At 43.5% G+C, this 19,949-nt stretch overlaps 1 protein-coding gene across 3 annotated transcripts in view; it reads right to left on the minus strand.

Annotated features, from left to right (window-relative positions):
* Nucleotides 1–19,949, minus strand: part of Insc (INSC spindle orientation adaptor protein) — a 118,099-nt gene that overhangs the window by 44,596 nt on the left and 53,554 nt on the right. For all 3 annotated transcript variants that reach the window (XM_021166905.3, XM_021166904.3, XM_029480213.2), the window contains exons 5-7: nt 18,366–18,489; nt 7,897–8,010; nt 1,051–1,176 (exon numbers count right to left, since the gene is read on the minus strand). In XM_021166905.3, coding sequence (XP_021022564.1) covers nt 1,051–1,176; nt 7,897–8,010; nt 18,366–18,489 — 364 coding nt within the window. The remainder of the gene's footprint in view (nt 1–1,050; nt 1,177–7,896; nt 8,011–18,365; nt 18,490–19,949) is intronic.

A 19,949-nucleotide genomic window follows, 5' to 3' on the forward strand; every position in this document is an offset into this window, starting at 1 on the left:
TGAAATGACCAGCCATCACAAACTTTCAAACCATTCTCTATCGGTGCCTTGTTTGTCTCACACACTGGGCTCTCTTGGCCATTCACCCCACCTAGAAAATGCTTAGTGTCTCCTTCTGTTGCCAGCTATTTGATCATACTGTGAACTATGAGGTTATGTTATTTACTAAAAAAAAAACCACAAAAAAAACAAAAAACAACAACAACAACAACAAAAACCAGTTTCTAGTTGGGGTGTGGCTCAACCCTTAGCACACACCTTTAATCCACAATGAAGGTAAAACTAGTTTGTAGAGGAAAGAAGCACCAACATTTAAAAGTGATGTCTAATTGAGTGGCAGATAAAGTGACGAATCAGAAAGATTTGTCAGAATAGAATACACCCAGCTCTCACAAGATGATAGAGGAAAGGCAAGCTGCTCAAGAGAGCAGTGCAGGCAGAGGAAAAAAAAAGGGAGAGAGGGGCAGTTTTACAGGGACAGTTATAGAGATAGACTATAGAGAAAGAACAAGCTAGCTGCAGGTGAAGAAAGGAGGAGTCATAGAATAATAAGGAGTCAGACGTTAGCCTGATTGCCAAAGTTAGTCTGAAACCAAGCAAAGCAAAAAATTCAGAGGCAGAGAGAAGCCAGCTTGAGTCAGTCAGCTTGGAGAGGACTTTGAGCCAAAACAGCTGAGTTGAATCAGCCAGCCAGAGACTGAAAAGAGCAAGAAAAGGTGAGCTTATTCGGTAGCAAGTCTCAGAGGTTGAAAACATTCTAGGCCTAGATTAAATTGTGTGGAGGCTAGAAGCTTCCAGGACTAGGCCTGGGTTAGCAGACAGAGGCAACAAGCTTCAGAGATGACAATTACACCCTGTCATTCCTGGTTAGATCCCAGAGTCACATTCCACTTCAGACTTCACAGTCAACATCCCGAATAGTCCATTCCGAAAAGTGCCTGGTAGAAGCGCATTAGGATAGACCTGCTATAGGAAGAGGACCAGACAGCTACACCAGGCTCCTAACCCAGCTGGCTCAGAGACTTCGGCTCACAAGTCAGCTGTCTTTACCTTCTCCAGCTGATGGACACCCTCTTCTACACAGCAGATAGAGGCCAGTGTGCGGAGCGCCTGGGGGTACAAGCACCGGAAGCTGTCCTGCCGGCAGACCTTGAAGAGGGCTACAACCCCACCTTCCTGTGGAGAAGAGAGAATGATCTTATCTCATGATCTTCTCTAGATTGTCTCTGACAATAACAACCGACAGCCCTCATTTGGTAGACATGCTTTGGGTCACTCTTCTCACACATTTAAACAGTGACATCCCATCCCCAATTGTCCAAGTTGAAAGTATGGTTTGGGGCCAGCAACAGATGTTTTGGTAGAGTTGAGTATCAAGACCCTTCAGGTCAGCCCTCAGAAGAGCCAGCCTGAAGTCACCAGAACAGGTCCAGTAAACTGATGAAAGCAGATAAAAGGACAGAGTCTGGGATTCGGCACCCATTTCTAATCCATCAGCCACGATGCTTCTCCTTGCTCTTTCCCCTGTCGTGGAAGGCAGGTAGAAAAGGAGTTTTATATCAAGTCCATTATTCACCATACAATGGGAAAACGAGCCACTAAAGGCCATACAGGGAAAGCAATTCCCTGACACCCACTTCACCCTTACCCCTGCTTGTAGACGCAAACAGCTGTTTTCAGGACACCCCTGCAGCTCTTGAGCATGGGTGTTTGTCTCTTGTTGGAACTGCTAATGGAATCTTTTTTCTCCCTTCTTGTGGAGACCACCCAGTAGTGTGCATCCCAGAGGAATATGGGCATAAGAAATATTCTGTAATCACGCTGTCCTCCTATGTACAAAGTGAGCACCAACAGACCATAGAGGGGCCATACCACAGTACTCACAGACCAATGTCAATGCTACAACACTACCTTGTGAATCCAGAGCAAAAGTTGGCACGCCTCTCTCTCTCTCTCTCTCTCTCTCTCTCTCTCTCTCTCTCTCTCTCTCTCTCTCTCTCTTTCTCTCTCTCTCTCCATTTTCTGAAGACTAGAAGACACTTAGAAGTGGCACTGAGTGAGCAGGGGATCTAAGCTCTCAGTCACTTTTAATTTTCCCATCACTCTTGAGTCTACCTCTCCTGGCACCTGTTCCCAGAATTGAGCATAATATTATAGGAAGATGAATTCAGCAAAATACTATGCCCTGTCAGGTTTTTTATAATACACTTACCATGTACCTGGCTCTGTTTCATATTCTGAGGATATAGCCATTCTGAGGACTGAAAGAAAAATGACTGAGCATCCTCGGGGGAAACAAGGGCCAGTATAGACCAGCATGACTGCACTGAAATAGCCTTAGATCTCCCAGTCCACTCCAAACAGAAGCTCAGGATCCCTACTTGTTCTAAGAGTTTTGCTTCTGACCACCATAGGGATCAAAACGAAGGGGTCCAGTTCAGGGAGGTGGTTACTTACTAAGTCCTGATGTTTTTATAACCAGCTAACACTGATTACAAACCTCCCTATCCCTGCTTCCTTCTGGGGTGGTTGCTTTGATGAGGACGAACACCATAGATTCAAAATATAGTAGTTTATTACATGCCAGACACGGTCTTGGTTCCCATCCATACTGAACTCATGGTTTGGCAGGGAAGGGAGACAGCTCTAAAATCAGGAACAAAGTTGGGCAGAGATGCAATGAAAAGAAGGAATGGGGCAGGGCTCCCAGAGCAGAGCAGGAACCCCTCGATCTGGAAATGGTTTGTAGAATGATGAAACAGAACCCCTCTAATTTCAAATACATGTTGATATTATTACAACTAAACTATGCCTAACATGAGAAAAGATGGCCACCCCTCTGATTCCTTGATCTGTAATCCTTTGTCCTGCTTTCTTATTTTCCCATAGGACATCTGTATGTTTCACATAAGGACCCTGCCTAGACAGTCAATAAAGCACAATCAAGTTATAGAAACATAAATGTAACAGGAGTTTTAAGCTGTTTGCCACTAGCCTTGCTGGTTATCAAGTCTCCCTCAATATATCATACATATGAATAGGTATTTATATTTGTGTGCTTTAACATTTAGTCTTCTAGGTTGTATAGATAAAATTTTTATTAGATTTTTCAATTGGTGATTAATATATAAATACTTACATTGGGAGAAGACAATGAGGAAGTAATGTTAAAAAAATTCATGGTCGGAGAATTTCATAGACCCAGGGGTTAACCTACTACTACTATTTTGCTGCATAGAAACTATCTCTTAGGCTGCCTTCTAAATGTGTGTCTTCCTAACTAGTGGGAGCTCTTGGTTTTCATCAAAGAAACTCACAACCTGTCAAAGTTCAAAGACTTGGCTTCTGTAGAGAGCTCAGCCTCAGTTGGGATCTACCCTACCCTTTCCTCAAGAATGGAGGGCCCACTGCACTCAGGGCCCACAGCAGCTATGGTTGTCTGCACAAGACCTATGCAAGGTCAAGCTAGTCGAGCTCCCACTCCTGGCTGATGATTGAGGGCAGTGGAGGATGGTTTCCAGGGGAGGGAGAGTCAGTGTTCCTTAAGGGTGTGGTTCCTGAGAGATACACACTCCAATAGATGGCTCCATACTTAGAAGTATATGGGAGCACAAATAGGTTATTTTCAGAAACATTTAAAGAAAATAAAAGACTTGAAGTTGAGAGGGGGGGTTGTAGGTGTCTTGGAAAAGCTACGAGTTCAGAGTAGATATAATCAAAATTATTGTGTTGCATTATGAAATTATCAAAGGATTAGTAAAATTATTGGGGTTTAGGAGGTTTGTTCTTGATTTTTGTTTGTTGTGTTGTAGTTTTTCTTTCTTTTTTTCTTTCTTCCTCTCTCTCTCTCTCTTTCTCTCTCTCTCTTTCTCTCTCTCTTTTTTTTCTTGTCTTACAAAGGACAACATTTAATTGGGGCTGGCTTACAGGTTCAAAGGTTCAGTCCGTTATCATCAAGGCAGGAACATGAACATCCAGGCAGGCATGGTGCAGGAGGAGCTGAGAGTTCTACATCTTCATCTGAAGGCTGCTTACAGAACACTGGCATCTAGGCAGCTAGGACCAGGGTCTTAAAGCCTGCCCACACAGTGACACACCTACTAAAACAGGGACACACTTCCAAATAGTTCCACTCCCTGGGCTATGGATCCCAAATATTAAACATGAAGCTGTAACGTTGACAATGCCTCGGAGACCCCAAGATACTTGAGAATCCAGAGCCATGGGAAACGTGCTGAGTAAAGCTGCTATCAAGGTGTGGAAACTGCCAACTAGAGAGAATTGTGCTGCAGTGACAAAGCAGAAAGGACTTGGAGCTCTCTAGAGCCTTTGACCTCAGACATGAGTAGGCAGACCTTAGAGTTGGTGCAGCTTGATTTTGGTCTTGCTTTCGTCCAGTATTTCCTTCCATGTCATCTAGGATTTTGACAATTTTCTTCATTACTGAGGTCTTCCCAATAAAAGCCTTTGTGGGCAGTGAGCATAGCCTCACCATGCTGCAACTTCAGAGCTGGCCTAAGTTCCCTCAGTACTCAGCGGCGAGGTCAAAGCACAACACATCAAATCACTTAAACCTGCTCAAGTGCATGGAACCTGTAATGTCTGTGTGTGTGTGTGTGTGTGTGTGTGTGTGTGTGTGTGTGTGTGTGTGTGTTTTCCTTAAGGAACCCAAGACCAAAGCTGAGAAGACTGTGGCAGCCTCGTTTACCTCAGAAGACACCGAGGCCAGCAAATCTCTCTGATTTCTGAATTTGCATTGGGTCCTCATTATGACTTCTCCCAAGCCTGTGAAAAAATGCCCTCCCTGTTATTTTCAGTTAGAGAAAGAAAAAGTCCTAGACCCTGGCTAAGAGGATGCAGGTCTTAGGACCTGGCTCCACATCTGTTTAATTTGGGCTAAAATGCTATGTAACTGTTTCATAGGAAAAGCAGCTGAGGTGATGTGTATGCAAGGGCCTGGAGCTAGCTCTCTGGACAGTGGCATGACAGACTATAGAAGGCTTCCAGATCGGAAGGTGGGCGTATCCCTTCTTGAAATGTATGTAAAGGTCCAGGGCATGTGAAAGAGGGAAGCAAGGAGGAGAGCTACCAAGGAGTTGAGATGAATTATCTCATGGACAGCCCTAGAGCCCCTGTCCGGGACCTGACAGCAGCACTTATTCTGGGGTAACACTGGGATCACCTGAGCTAGCAGATCATGCTGTTGGCTTGGGCTTGTTTAATTTTATAGAAAGCTCTGGGCTCTAAGCCCAGATGCATAACAGTATGAATTATTCAGACAGCTTGGCTGAGCTGTTATGATGCTAGCAGAAGCCACTCCAGGGTGCGTAGGCTGTTGATGGAAGGAGTCACAGAGGAGCTGGGATAACTGTGACACAGCAAGGTAGAGTTTTGTGTCCTCTGCTTGGGGAATCGGAGAGGGTCGCCACCATCATCATGAGACAACTGAGCTCATTCATGGGTATCTGGGTTGAGATATAAAGAAAAGACAGGCCTCAGATTGCTCAAGTAGAAACATCTTAGACAGAGGAGTGGCCCAGAGCTCACAGTGGACTCCAGAAGTGTCACGATGATGACCATAAGGGACCTGTTATATGGGTTCCAATGTTAATTCCTTACTGAGTCTCTGAGGCAGGATGTTTTCAGCACCGGACTCCCACATAGGCTTCTACTACTGGAACTCATCCTGCCAACTTCTAGACTGAAAAGATGGAAGGCAGCCCCACATCCCTTCCACACTTTTACCCTTAGTTTGCTCCATCTCAAGAACCAACTGTAAAGTTGAGGTGAAGATTAAGCCTGGTCAAAATTCCAATTCTGTATGGACTTCTGAACTCATAACTTCAGACAAGCCCTGACCTTCTGAAAACCTGCTTCTTCCCTTTAAAGATGTATATTGTGGGGTCTGGGGAGATGGTTCAGTGGGTAAAGCCCTTGGTGCACAACTGTGAGAACCAGTGTTCAGATTCTCAGCACTCAGATAAGTGCCAGGTAGTCTTAGGAATCCTCCTACCATTCCAGCACACGGAGGTAAAAGACAAGTCCCAGAACAAGCTGGCTAGCTAGATTAGCCAAATGAGTGAGTTCTGAGTTGAGAAAGCCTGCCTGCATGTGCAAGATGGAGGTCAGTCAAGAAAGACAGGCAACATCAACCTCGGGCCTTCGAATGCATGTACCTACATGTGTAGCTGCATGGACATGTGGGCCTACATACATGCACACACATACACACCACATAATACACATGTACACACAAAGAATGTAGGAATTGTGACTCTTAACACATCTAAGGGTGGCTGTCCATCAGATTGGACACCAAGTGGAAAAGTACAACAGTCTCTAGGTCACTAATGAAAGAATAGAGGCACAGGGAGTAGGACATGGGAGAAGACAGTGAGAAGGAAGAAAGGGAAAAACAGGAAAGACAAGAGGAGAAAAGAGAAGAGAAGAGGGGAGGGGAGGGGAAGGGAGAAGGGAGGGGAGGAGGGGAGGGGAGGAGAGGGGAGGGGAGGGCAGGAGGGGAGGGGGGAGCTTTAGAAAATTCAGATTCCATGTCTTCCCAGCTCCTACCAATGTCTCCCAGTCCTGACTTTCACAAGGCTCACACTCAGGGAAAGTTCATCATTCATTGTGAGGTGTACCAGGAGCCAAGAAAGAAGAAATGATGATTGAGACAGATGGAGTTGTTGGAGCAGGGTCTGTGCTTGTTAGCTATTAATCTTCTGAAATGCAGAAAACATGGGTAGGAAAATCTGGTTTTAAGCATGAGCTGGGCAAGGTGCTCCAATACTGTGAATCCTGGAGTGTTTGTGTCTACCAGACCACTGAGGCTCATCTCAGCGGATCCGTGTGGATCCAACTCTTTAACTGTGCAAACAGTACCAGCCTGAAGCCTCCACCAGAGGAACAACCAAGGCAGCATAGGGTTCTGTTGTTTTTATCATTAATATTCAACAAGACTCATGGCTTCCCTTAGATAGGCTATGGTAGGGTGTGGCTCAAAGCATCTGGACAAATATCTGAAACTTCTAGCCATGGCTGTTAAGTCCAGGCTACACTGGAAGCCTGGAGTTGTGTGGGCAGCTAGGAAGAGAGTGGGAGAGGTCGGGAAATGGAGGAAGCAGTGACCAAATAAGGCAAACATCTCACCAAGGCTGCCTGTTTAGATCGGAGTTTGACAAAATGAGAACTGCAGGCTTATTTTTCCACCAGCAAGACCAGACTCTGTGGTAGATTAGGGATGTGTCTTAAAATCCCACAGTTCACAAAGGTAGGGATGATGGTCCCGGGGCCTGGCCAGCCTCCAGCCACAAGCTCACAGCAGGGCTAGGATGAGAACTGCCTATAGCCCTTGCCCAGGTCTTTCCCATTGGACATGCTTGGAATCAACATTAACCCAGGGTGGGTCCCAGCCTGGGTCCCAGCCCTCTGAGGAGACTAACTAGCAGGAAGTTAAATACTACCTGTGGCTTAGATTCAAACTCACATCTGCCTTCTGGTGTTTTCATGACAGAGGAACACAGAGGTCGGGGGCAGGCAGTGGGCATTGTCTCCGTGAGCAGTACCAGCACACAGAAAGGAGGTTTTGAGTACCTGGGCCAGCCAAGATTTGCCACTTAATTTTTAAGAGGAAAATGTTCTTTGTTCCAAAAGAAATTCAGATAAGTCTGTGTGAATTTAATCACCAAAACTGGAGTTGAGAGTTTGAAGAATATCTTCGTTCTGCATATCATGTGACCTCTACAGGTCAAGTCCCTCCACCAGGTTGAATGATTGAGTCACAAAATCTGTTGGGGGAAGATAGCCCAAACACCCTCCCTACTTCCTTTGCCCCAATACTGCCATATGCATTCAAGTAAAATCTCAACTAAAGGGAACAGCAGTGATGAAATTCACCTTGGCTATGATGCGGCACAGAGGAGCCCCCTCCTGGGTCAGGCTGAACAGGTTCCCTGTGGTAGACTCCGTGATGTAGATATTGTCTGAGGTATCGATTTTTCTCACAAGTGCCTAAGAAGAAAGAAAAGTCAGCCGGTTATCTCATTTCTACCTACTACCCTCTGCTCTTGTTTCTCAAAGGAATTCCAGTGTGTCCTTGCTTCTAATAGCCTCTGTGGGATCTACAATCCTGTCCCACTTACTTGTGGGAGCAATAAGACCCTAGCTGTAGGTGAGGTAAAGATGCAGAGATGAGGAATCATTACAAACCAATAGTGCATGGAGATCAAATGAGCTCTACTCTGGTTCCTGAAGGCCTCTGCAAATACCAGTTGGTTGTGCTATAAATTCACAGTGAGAACAGAAACCACCATTGAAATAAACAAGCATTAGTGTGACACCAAAGGAATGTCCACAGCTAGGGTCAAAGAATTTTTCTCATTTTGGATGGTTGTTAGACAGGGATGAACTCCAGCTGGTGATGGGTTCAAGGGCTGAGATGAGCGTGCTCCAGTAGCATGACCCTGCCTGGGGGACATTCGCATTGGAATATAACTATGAGAAATAAAGACACGAGAATTCTACTGACAGGTAGGTAACTCCAAGAGTAATGAATGCTACACTCACCAAAGATGAAACACTCTACTGTGTGTGAAGAGGGTTGCACGTAGGACCACAAAATTAAAGAAGAGCCAGGAAAGCCATTAACAAATAAGATATGAAGATGATTCCTAGAAGAGTTTGGCTAATTTCTAGGGGAGAGAAGCCTTACAAATTGAAATCACTTCATAATCAGCCATTAGCTTTGGCACATGTAACTTATTGATTATCGGCTAGTTTTACCTACTAAGGAATGAAGTTTTTCAAATTTCCCCTGGAAACTGTGGATATGGAGACCTGCCTTCCTAGGCCTCCTCTGAGAGAACAAAATCTGCATAATATGGGTTCAAATCTCAGGTATCCTTTCAGTGGCTCTCTGTTTGTACATATGCACAGGTGTGCACAAGTGTATCTGTATATATGTGTCTATGCATGCCTGTATGCCTGTGTGCACACATTTGTTTACATGTTTATCCAGATATGTATGCGTGCATGTGTTTGTGCAAGCATGTATGTGCATGTGTGTGTATACACACACACACACACACACACACATATATGTGTGTATTTGTGTGTGTGCATGCATGCATATGTATGTGTGTGTGCAAAAATCTGCATATGTGTATATGCATGTGTATGGCTGTATCTCTCCATCTAATATTTTGATACAAAGTCTCTCACTGAACCCAGAGATCACCAATTCAGTCAGGGAGCTCAAAGGGCCTTTCTGTCTTCCCCTTCAGCTCTGGAATGCCAGACACACACCACTCCCCTGGCTTCTTTAACAAGCATGGATCTGGGATATTAAATTTAGATCTACATTTTTTGTACAGAAATCAACTTGCAGATAGAGCCATCTCCTCAACCTGTTTTTATTTTGTTTTGAAACAGAGTCTCATGCAAGTCTGGCTTCCCTTGAATCTACAGTCCTCCTGCCTCTGTCTCTGAGTGCTGAGATTATAGATATGCACTGCAATACCTACACTATTTATTTAAATATTAAAATGGTTATCTTTTTAAATAACCCTGGTGTTGGGGAAAGAATCCTTGAATGAAGATGCAGGCTCTAATCTCAGCTTGCCTTTAGCTCTCTATGCTAATCAAGAATGCATTTGGCTAAGAGCAGATTCTGAAACTAAAGTGCCTGAGTTCCATCCAATCTGGCCCTGCCACTTGTGGTGCTGTGCCCTGGCGCAGATGGTTTACTATAGCCTTTCTTTGCCTCGGTTTCTTTGCCTATTCAGTGTTGGAATAAACAGCCTCTGTCTCTCATGGTGCGGAAGCTCTTATCCCAACCTTGTCAACATGCACAGAGAGAACGTCTGCAGGTACCTACCTCAGTGCAGTAAAACATCATTAGCAGTCATCAATTTTGGGCTTGGGAAAATCAGATAAACTTCTTAGGACTTGGTTTCACCACTTACTAATGATTAAAATGAAGAGATTTGGGATCTTCACACACAGCATATTAATCTTCTATACTGGATACCCTTAGGTTAAGTGTATATTTAAGCAAACTACATTAAAAATTAAAATGTATATATATGCTTTAAGATTTGGTAGGTACCTCCCACAAGGGAGTCAACAAAAGCTAGAATTGTTAGCTAAGATTTGATTTGTCAGCATGGACCTCTGTAGTGAACGTGCAGGTTACGCTCCTTCCCCCACTGTTTCCACGAGCAGCTACACATGGAATACACACTCAAATGGAGATGTAGATTTCATATATTGGGGTCCTGTACCTAAATGATAATTACCTAATGTTCCTGATGAGTGTTTGCACTTGAAGCAAATTAGCATTAAATTAAACAATTCAAACCCAATGTCTTCTGCAATCAACTGCTAATATTAGACCATTTAAGTCTGAGAATAATTTTATGTTAATGTCTATACACATATATACAGCAATTACACCCAGATTTATCTCAAGGACAAAGAAAAGGTGTAGGCATACTTTCCTACAGCATAAATTTGGAAAACAGATCAAAAGCTCCCGAGGAAACCAGGAAGCTCTGAATGTTGTCAGTCTGAACAATGGCAGTCTTTAATTCAACTCTCCATTCACATTTGAGGATCCTGAAGTGCACACAACTGACCAAGGTCAAACACACGTAGTTAGTCCCTAGGAGCTGGACTTTGTTGCCAGTGTGATGGTTTACCCTTGTGGCCAGCTTTATTGGGTTTTACATCACCATGGAAACACATCTGTGAGTGCATCTAGGAGAGTGTTTCTAGAAAGTTTTAACTGAAGAAGGGAGGCCCATCCTGAAAGTGGGTGGTACTATGCCATGAGCCAGGGTCCCAAAATGAATAAATAGAAGTGGGCTATATACCAGCACTGATCTCTGCTTCCTGACTGATACAACTAGCTACCTTATGTTCCTGCTGCAGTGCCTTCCCTGTCATGATGGACAGCATCCCTCTGTCAACAGTAAACCAAAACAACCCTTCCCCTTTAAAGTTGCTTTTGTCAGATACTTTGTCACAGCCACAAAGAAGTGACAAATGCTCCCCAAGACTCTGCATTTCTACTCTGTAAGTCAATAGTCCCATTACTAATGTGCACATGACTTCCCTTAAACCAGAACAGCTAGGAAGCAAAGCCAGTATGCCATCCAGTCCTATCAACAGCACTCCCTGAATCCTGGTTTGCATTAACATCTATCAGTCAGTGAAGTCACCAGAGCTCTGTAAGAGGCAGAGAACTGACCCAGAGCCCTCTGCTGATACCAGGATCCTCCATAGTGATCCTGTGAAGCCACATATCCCCCATGTGAGTTCTAGGTGAGGCTGAGCTCAGCATGTCTGTGATATGGAGGTCTCCCCCAACTGATACCTTCTCTTTTTCATTCCCTAAGTCTTTCCTTCTATTCAAATCCTTTTTGTTGTCAGACTTTCCCGAGCCTCATCAGACTCCTCTCTTTATCCCCAGGAAAGGCCTTACCTATCTTGGTAACTGATGCACACTAACTTCTAAAAGTCAATTTTAGGAGGGATTGTTTGACCTAATTTTTGTTTTTTAGGAAATCAGGGAGGTATTTCCAAAAAAATATACTTCATTCTAGATCATAAGAAGAGTGGTCAAAGATTGTTAAAAAAAATAAAACAAGATAGGCTTAGTGGGGTGAATGACAAATACTTTCTTAAAAGACAGACTGTGTAGACATGAAACAACAACAACAAAAATAATACTGTTTTTAAAACCAGGAGAAAAGGGCTCTGAGGAGCAAGGATGTGTGAAGTCTATCAACTCTAAACAAGACACTAGAAAGAACAGCATGTGTCTATTGAGCATCAATCAAAAAGAACCACTGAAAGCCAGTGAAATCTGTCAGGAGATAAACAGAATTGGCTATAAAGAATTTCCAAGAAGAAACCAGAAAAATATTGTGAGACGTTTCCTGAAGCTTTAAATGGAAAGTGTGCAGTTGGACAAAGTGGGCCAAGGAGTATCACTAGGCTCCAGCAGCTCTGACAGGACAAAGCAGAATAAAGACAGACCCTGACCTATTCCTCCCAAAGAAGGTTGCACTCTGCTAACTCCCCCCTTGAATTCTGATGCCTCACTTGACCAGTGGAGGCCAGTGCCTGGAAGGAGTGATATTCCAGGACTCCCAAGACTAGGTCATAAGAAGCCTTGAGCCTTCCACCCAGGCTTCTTGGGATAGTTCTTTCTGAGCCCTGGGGTGGCATATAAGAAGTTCAAGAACCCTGGAAAAGCTTCTAGAAGAATCACTGTCTATACTCTCCATTTAGAAGATACTTAACAACCTACATACATGGGACAGAAGCTACCTGGAGGTCATCAAACTATCTTCCAGCTACATAGCATCTTAATGAAAAATGAGGAACATGAGGTTCACTCAGCTAAGCCCCACCCAGATCACTTAACCCTTACAGTCATGAAAACTATCATTGGGTTTGTTTTTATGCTTTAACAAGTTTATAAAAACATAGATAAATGCCATAAAGATCAGCATGGATGCTCCAAAGATTAGATGGATAAGTGTCCAGATCAAAGTTGTAGGAATTGGGATGAGAAACTGCTCCTGTACTAGGGAACAGGCTGGAGATATCATGACTTAGGGCCAGGGGGTGGAGGGACAGCACAGAAAGACTGGACACAGTGGACAGAACCAGGAAAAGTATCACGTGAAGTCAGAGTTGTCTCTCAGAGGTGAAATATCCCTTGACTGACAATACCCCATTTAGGAAAGTAAGTGTAGATAAGATGTGAGAACCAGAGGCTTTTGGAAGACCCCAAAGTGGGTGATTTCATTTCTTTCAAGAAGAAAAACTATCCCTAAGTCTAGACAAAAGTGTAAAACAAAAGAAAATACAATAATACAAAAGGATGTGCCAGAAAACTACAGTATATGAGAAAAGCTGCCCAGATCCAGAGGTCATATAGAGCCTGAAAAAGAGAGTTTGGTAGAGTCTCTTTGGAAGTGCTCATGTATCAGTGGAAGAGAGAGAAGCAGGGACCCAGAGCACTACTGAAACACAAAGATGTAGTCCAAATAAATACTACTCAAGTCTGAACTATTCAGAGGTCTGGAAAGATGGTTCTGAGAGCAGTGGCTGGCTCCAGAGGTAGTTCTCATGGTCCAAAGGTGCCAGTGATCTGCCCAAGAGTGGAAACCAGAAAGAAATCTTCCAAAGGAGCCAGGAGACCCAAGTCCAAAGCAATCTTCTAGTGGGAAGTAGGGACAGCAACATCGTGATATAACATTATTTGTGTCTATGATTTTGCATATTTTTAATTTTACAGCTAAAATTTCTCAGCATAGTATTATGTAATTTCCCATAGACTATCTGTATTGACATAAAAATAAAATCCCTGTATCATTCAGATGTACTCATTGTTATTTAAATATCAAAACAGCTTAATATCACCATCCACTTAAATATATGTGAAAAATATTTCTTTGACATTTTTATAACTTCTCATCATTAAATTTATATCCCCACTGTACTTTCCTCTCAAAATTTTCCTTAATGTATTAAACTTAAATTTTAAGTCATATGATTGATCACCCCTATGATACTTATCACTGATATTTGACATTTTATTTTATATACCTTTACTATAAGGTTCTAAATGTCACAGACAAACAAACCCCAGCCCTTTACCATCAGAACAATTGGTAAACATGGAAAAAGTTTAGTAACTATAAATTTTACAAACTAAAATTTTATTTTAAGCATATCTTGATGGAATAGGTATTTGAAATACATTATTATATATAATCAATAGAATTAGTCCAGCTGCTAGTAATTAATTTTATGATTTTAAGTGTTAAATAGATATCATATTTCTAGTATAAATACTTTGACAAAAAGACTTTAATTTGCTTTTTAAATAATGCATATCAAATCTGAGAAAAATAAAAATCCAAGCTCATTGCATTCAGAATAATCTGCATCATTTAGGCCTTTGGCTCTTCTGTGATACTTTTCTTTCCAGCTAATGTCACAGACTAGGGATGAACATGAAAGATGGCTTTCACTTAAGTACATACTTAAAACAGCCATTTTAAAGACTTGATATAGCCCACCACTCTTCTCTTCATTCTGATCCAAGAACCATACACTATTCTAGAATGAAATAGATAGAAAAGATAAAATAACAAGAGATTCCCACAACTTTCCTACCCCCAATTATACATTCTACCATCTATCTGAATTCAGAACCCCCCACACTGGAGAAAACAGACAATTTACAATGCTCTTCTCAACACAAAAGTGTAAAATCCTTTGGAACTAATCATGGCCCAAGGGCTTTATTGTTCCTGGATAAAGGCTTCTCCTTGACTTGATTCCCCAGCCCCAGGATTTTGGGGGCAGGGGATCTGGGATGTGTGATAAGCATATTCTAAGAAGTTACAGAAGTGCTAGCAAAACCCACATGCATTCCTGGGAGAAAAAAAAAAAGGAAAATTGAAGATCTACAAATAGATTTACTTAAAATGCTGTAATGCTGTGCTAATACATGTCTCCTGGGACTCTGTCAGGAAACTGAGAAAAGCAGTGCATCTAACGTGGTTCAAAGATCAGCAGCTCAGGACACCTAAAAGAGTCCTGCCAATGCAACCTGCGTGCTGGTAGCTCATCATATAGAGAGAGCAAAGCATGAGGGTTACTCAGTATTGCAGTGCCAAAGAATGCACACCAATGTACTTGCAAATTCCTGACTTTTCAGGATGGAGAAAAATGTCCAAATGCCCTTCTGTGAGAGCAGGGACAATTTTCTCCCATATATGGTAAATACGGTAGCATAATTAATCTTCAGTGGCTCGCTTCTCTTCGCAGGTATATGTTCATACGTGCTTGGGGCTATGGACAACTGAAATAAATACTCTGGCTGCCATCCTGCCCAGGCCACATCCAAGACTGTATTCTCTTTTTTCTCAACTGTAATGTACATTTAAGGCCTCTGGAAGCCCTGGGGATGGAATCTAAAGACTGTGCCTTTGAGACTAAGAACTGATCTATTTCCATCTTCTTGGTGTGGAAAGCAGTAGTGAGATAATGCTGGGTCTGAGGTACTAACTTTCTGAGCACTTCAGTTCAGTTTGGGATGAATCTGTACCAGTCACTTTCCTGAACACCCCCTCCCCCACCCCCACCCCCACCCCCACCCCCACCATTACTGTGGAGACAGCCTAGACTGTGGCCATGAAGGAAACCAGACTGTCTGTACTGGCTAACATTGGTACTCAACTGGACAGGCTCTAGAATCACATAGGAGAAACATATCTCTGGGCATGCCTGTGATTTCTAGATTAAGTCAACTGAGCTAAGAAAACTCATCTTAACTGTGAGCGGCACCATTCTATGGGCTGGGATCCCAGAATAAATACAAAGGAGACCGAGAGCTGAGCACTGGCATTTGTCATTCTGCATCCTCACTGCAGATGTGAGATGACCTCACTCCTCACTGCAGATGTGAGATGATCTCACTCCTTACTGCAGATGTGAGCTGACCTCACTCAAATCCCTACTGCCCTGACTTGGACTCACGTGCAAACATAAAGTCAAAACAAACTTCTTCCCTCCAATTGCTCCTAACAGATTTCGTGGTGCAATGAGGAATGAATACATCCCTTACAAACAAACTGGAAGAAACCCCCCTGTCTGGGATAAGCAATAGAAGCGAAGTTTGTTATCCATTTGCTTTGTTCTCCTAGGGAGCTAGAAGATAAGATGGAAGAAACGTCTGGAAATGCTACTTCTCTGGCAAGTGTACTTGGGCTGTCTCTGCCTTGCTATTTAATCTCACGGCAGCCTTGCTTTACCTGCTCTGGACAACCATCTGAGCAAAATCTGAAAGTTGCAAATAGAATTAGAAGGAAATGTTAGGCCGATTGTCAGGAAATCTATACATGATTTCATGGTCATGACATCATGAAATGCCTCTCAGCCCCTAGAAGCAGACTGATTGCTGACAATGGACTCACTAAGAGGTTGGGTTATCCTTTGGGGCCATGGCTTCAGGAAGATGAAGGATGCCCCACAGACAGCTGGCTTCCCTCTGCTCCATCTTCCACCAGCCTGAACAATACCCTCCTTACCAAGTAGTTAAAATAATATCAGTACACAATTATGAAATTGAGACATTCCTGTAGCAAAATATTACTGTGTTCTTTTAAGGCAGAGCATACTTACAGTCAATATACAATCTAGAAAGGGTTGCCAAGTACCTTGTGTCATTTCATTTATCCCAACCCAACCCACTGTAGTAGCAAGGAAAGCTAGGGATAGAAAGATTAAGAGACTTGCCCAAGTATGCAAAATGACTTAGTAGCAGTCAGGATTTAAACTCTTGGTTCCAAACCATATGCCTAGTCTACTACCTCCACCCTATGATGCCCACATTCATAGAATTACAACCTGTTGAGAGAGAAGGACATTCAGCTCAATTTCAGTTTACTGTCTCTGTCCTCCAGTCATTGCTGGCCCACCTTAGCCAGGGGGCTTTCCTGGGACAGCCCTTCCCATTGCTGGGAAGCCCCACTGCTCCACATGCTGTATCCTGGAGGTTACATCCAATGACCCTCGTACACTTCTCTTGTATATTCCAAAGCATTTTGTTAGATTTTAATGCCCCTTTCTAGATTGAGCATCTCCTGACCCCTCCAAATTAAAAACAAAACAAAACAAAACAAAACAAAACAAAACCCTCCATCCCTTTGCTCTTGGAGCTTCCTCTGAGTGTACGTGATGAATAATTGTCATTGTTAACTTGACTAGATTTGGAATCACCTAGGAGATACACTTCTAAGCATGCCTGTGAGGATGTTTTCAGAAAGGTTTAACAAAGATGGAAGGCCTACTCTGACTGTGGGTGGTGCCATTCAGCATGCCAGAATCCCAGGATGAATAGAAATGGAGAAAGGAAGAAGTCTACTGAGGATTAGCAGTCTCTGTTCTCTACTTCCCTCTTCTCAGATGTGAGGTGTACACGATGTTCCTGCCACTGTGAACTCTGCCATGACTTCCTGTCACATGGATTGGTCCTCTCTCAAACCATAGGGTTTTAAGTCTTCTTCAGACTTCAATATTTCTGTTCGTCATTCACTAGATTTTCTTCCTAACATGGACCGACATGTTTTAATGCTTCAGTTTGTGGCATGAACCCTAAAGGGAACACTCTTGCTCCTCTGTGTCACTGATAACACTTGTTCACTAACTAAGAATGCCAATCTCAGAGCACCTGTGCCTGAGAGCCCCGATGTCCTTAGGGTCCCAAAGCACAAATGCAGCCTTGAGACCCTCATTCCATTTGTCTCTGATTCTAAGGACAGGAAGCCTTTGAGGACCCTCCTGTGGCAGAGATAGGAATACTTAGGACCAGCTGCACTGTCTCAGGAGTAGGAACGGGGGCTGAGGGAGGACTTGCAGGAGAATCAGGCCATAAGAGCCGGGCCCTGTGCAAAATGGGATGCACCCAGTAAAGGATAGGAAGAATCTCTGAGCTCATCAGAGAAGCCGATTTTGGAGAAAAATCAGACTTTTATTATTTATGGGAGGCTTTTATTTGGTGGTGGGAAAGAATGGTAAGTATGTGACACAGTATTCCTGAACTATAAATAACATGTAAATAGCTCTTATAATGAAAACCTTATGGAGCCTGCTGTATTGGGAGGCATCAGGAATAAAAAAGTCAGGAGAGGGAAATAATGTGTGTTTAACCCAGCCTGTCCACCTGCTCTTCACTTCTTCTTACTTTCATTCCTGGGCAAGTGTCACCTCTCAGATCACACAGCAGGTGGGGAGGAGAGATGTTAAGGACCTCGATGTAGACTCTGTTGTGGACCAGTTTATGGTACATCTTTGTCAGGCATCAGACTGCACCACACCCTCTTTCTGAAGTCAAGTATGAGTCTGCCTAGAAGCAGAGGATGACCTTTCTAGTGTTCTCTGTGGCCAGGACTTCAAAAATTGGCTTATCCCCTGCCAGTAGCATATGTTCTTCAAGATCAGCAGGACCCCTGTGTGCACTGCGAATAGAAGCTCAACAGAGAAGATTCAGGGAACTGAGAACAGTGCTAAAAGATACTCCAGGCTCTGCCACCACCTTGCCCTGTGACTCTGGCTAGATCTCTCTCCTTTCTGAACTCTAGTTTTCACATCTGGAAACTCCAGAGTTGGGTTAGATATTCTGGAAACTCTGACTGAATCTTGAGAGTCTCCATGTAGATGCTGAAGAGGGTTCTTCTCAAGAAAGGCCACTTCACATTTTCTCCCAGTCTGGCTGAATCACTCGGTGCCCCCTCCCTCCATGCTGATCCCACAGTGTCCTCTGTCTCCCAATGCACACTGACCTGCACTTCCCGTGTGAGGGCCAGCTCCAGTAGCTGACCAAAGTGCTCGCCCAGCAGGCTCAGGGTCTCACTCACGCAGGCCTTCATTGACTTCAGAACATGCTCATTTTCCACCTGGAGGCACCTGGGAGGGAAATCCAGAGGGTGAGCCACCAGAAAGGGTGCTTGGTTGGACCACAGCTGTAACTAGGGCAAACCTGGCTTGCTCAAAGCATGCTCAAAGGGCACTCTGGGGCATGAAGGTGGAGGGGAAGACAGTCACAGAAATGAGAGCACATGGGTAGCCAAGGAGGTCAAGGTCAACTGCTTTGAGAGACTAAGAAAAGCTGGCATGCAATTAGTTACACTGAGGGATGCTGTGTGGGAAGAACAGACTAGAGGGAAGACACTGGTCCCAAGAGAATCAGGGATAGAATCTGCCAGCCTGATTGTCCCCTGGCCTTTTGGTACATAGAGAAGTGCTAGACTTGTCACATTGTCTTGTTATTGGAAAGTACAATCACCAGAGAGTGGCAAAGTCAGTGGGTTCTCTGTGGGATAGTGGGCTATCAATAAGGTCAAGTAATCTGGTCTAAGTGGTGCCTAGGGTGGAGGGGCAGTTACCTTTGGAGAAGGTAGTGCTCTCTCTATAGAGCTTGTAAGAACTGCTGCCTATGCATAAACAAGCCTCAAACAATAGCAATACCAATGGACACTTTAATATGGAAAAGGTGAAGTTCGATGATCCTGCCTCAGACAAAGACCCACACACAATGACTGACTATGAGAGAAGGGTTAGCCTTGCTTCTTATTGGCTGGTCAATCCAAAGTGGTCAGCCTTAAAACTATATACACTCACCATCAAAATAGAAAAAATAGATTCGGAAAGTTGTGTGTGTGTGTGTGTGTGTGTGTGTATCATATGTATACATATATACACAGGTATGTATGTATAAAACAATAAAAATGATCAAAAGAAAAAGAACTATTAGTTGACACTGGGGACATGAAAGGGCATTGAGGGAGAAAAGTAATATGGTTCTATTTCAGTTTAAAGCTTATTTTTAACAAGAAAAACAAAGAATTGCTGCCACAATATGAAAAAAAATAAAGCTGCTTCCAAAATTTTTCTTCACAGACAAGAAAAGCAGAGAGGGTTAGTTGAAGTCCATCCCATGATCTGAGAATACTCTACCCAGAAAGGAAAAAGACTCTCTGGCTTCCCACAGATAACAGATTCCAGGTTTGAGGCATGAAGTGTGAAGGAACATGTCAGCTCACACTCAGGATATATGTCAATATGAGACTGGGTGTGTATGTGTGCATCTGAGTGTGAGCTCATGGATGTTTACGCTGTGAGAAAGTGGGGAGGGGCTGTGGGTGGATTTCTGTGGTGATATGAGTGTGTGTTTATGTGGCTGTGTGAGAGAGAGAGAGGGTGTCTATGAAGAGCTCTGTCTCTGTGCATGTGTGGATGTGTGAGTTCAGCTTTCACCTTACCTGGCTCTTGCCTTCAGATTGTAGTCCAAACCTGAAGGAAACCTTTCCCTATTATTGGCTTACCTCAAACGACTTACCTCGAACACCTAAATGCTCTCTTCTACC

The sequence above is a fragment of the Mus caroli genome, unplaced genomic scaffold (genome assembly GCF_978045245.1).
Source record: "Mus caroli unplaced genomic scaffold, Mus_caroli_1 scaffold_8, whole genome shotgun sequence".
In the NCBI taxonomy this organism is placed as follows: Eukaryota; Metazoa; Chordata; class Mammalia; order Rodentia; family Muridae; genus Mus; species Mus caroli.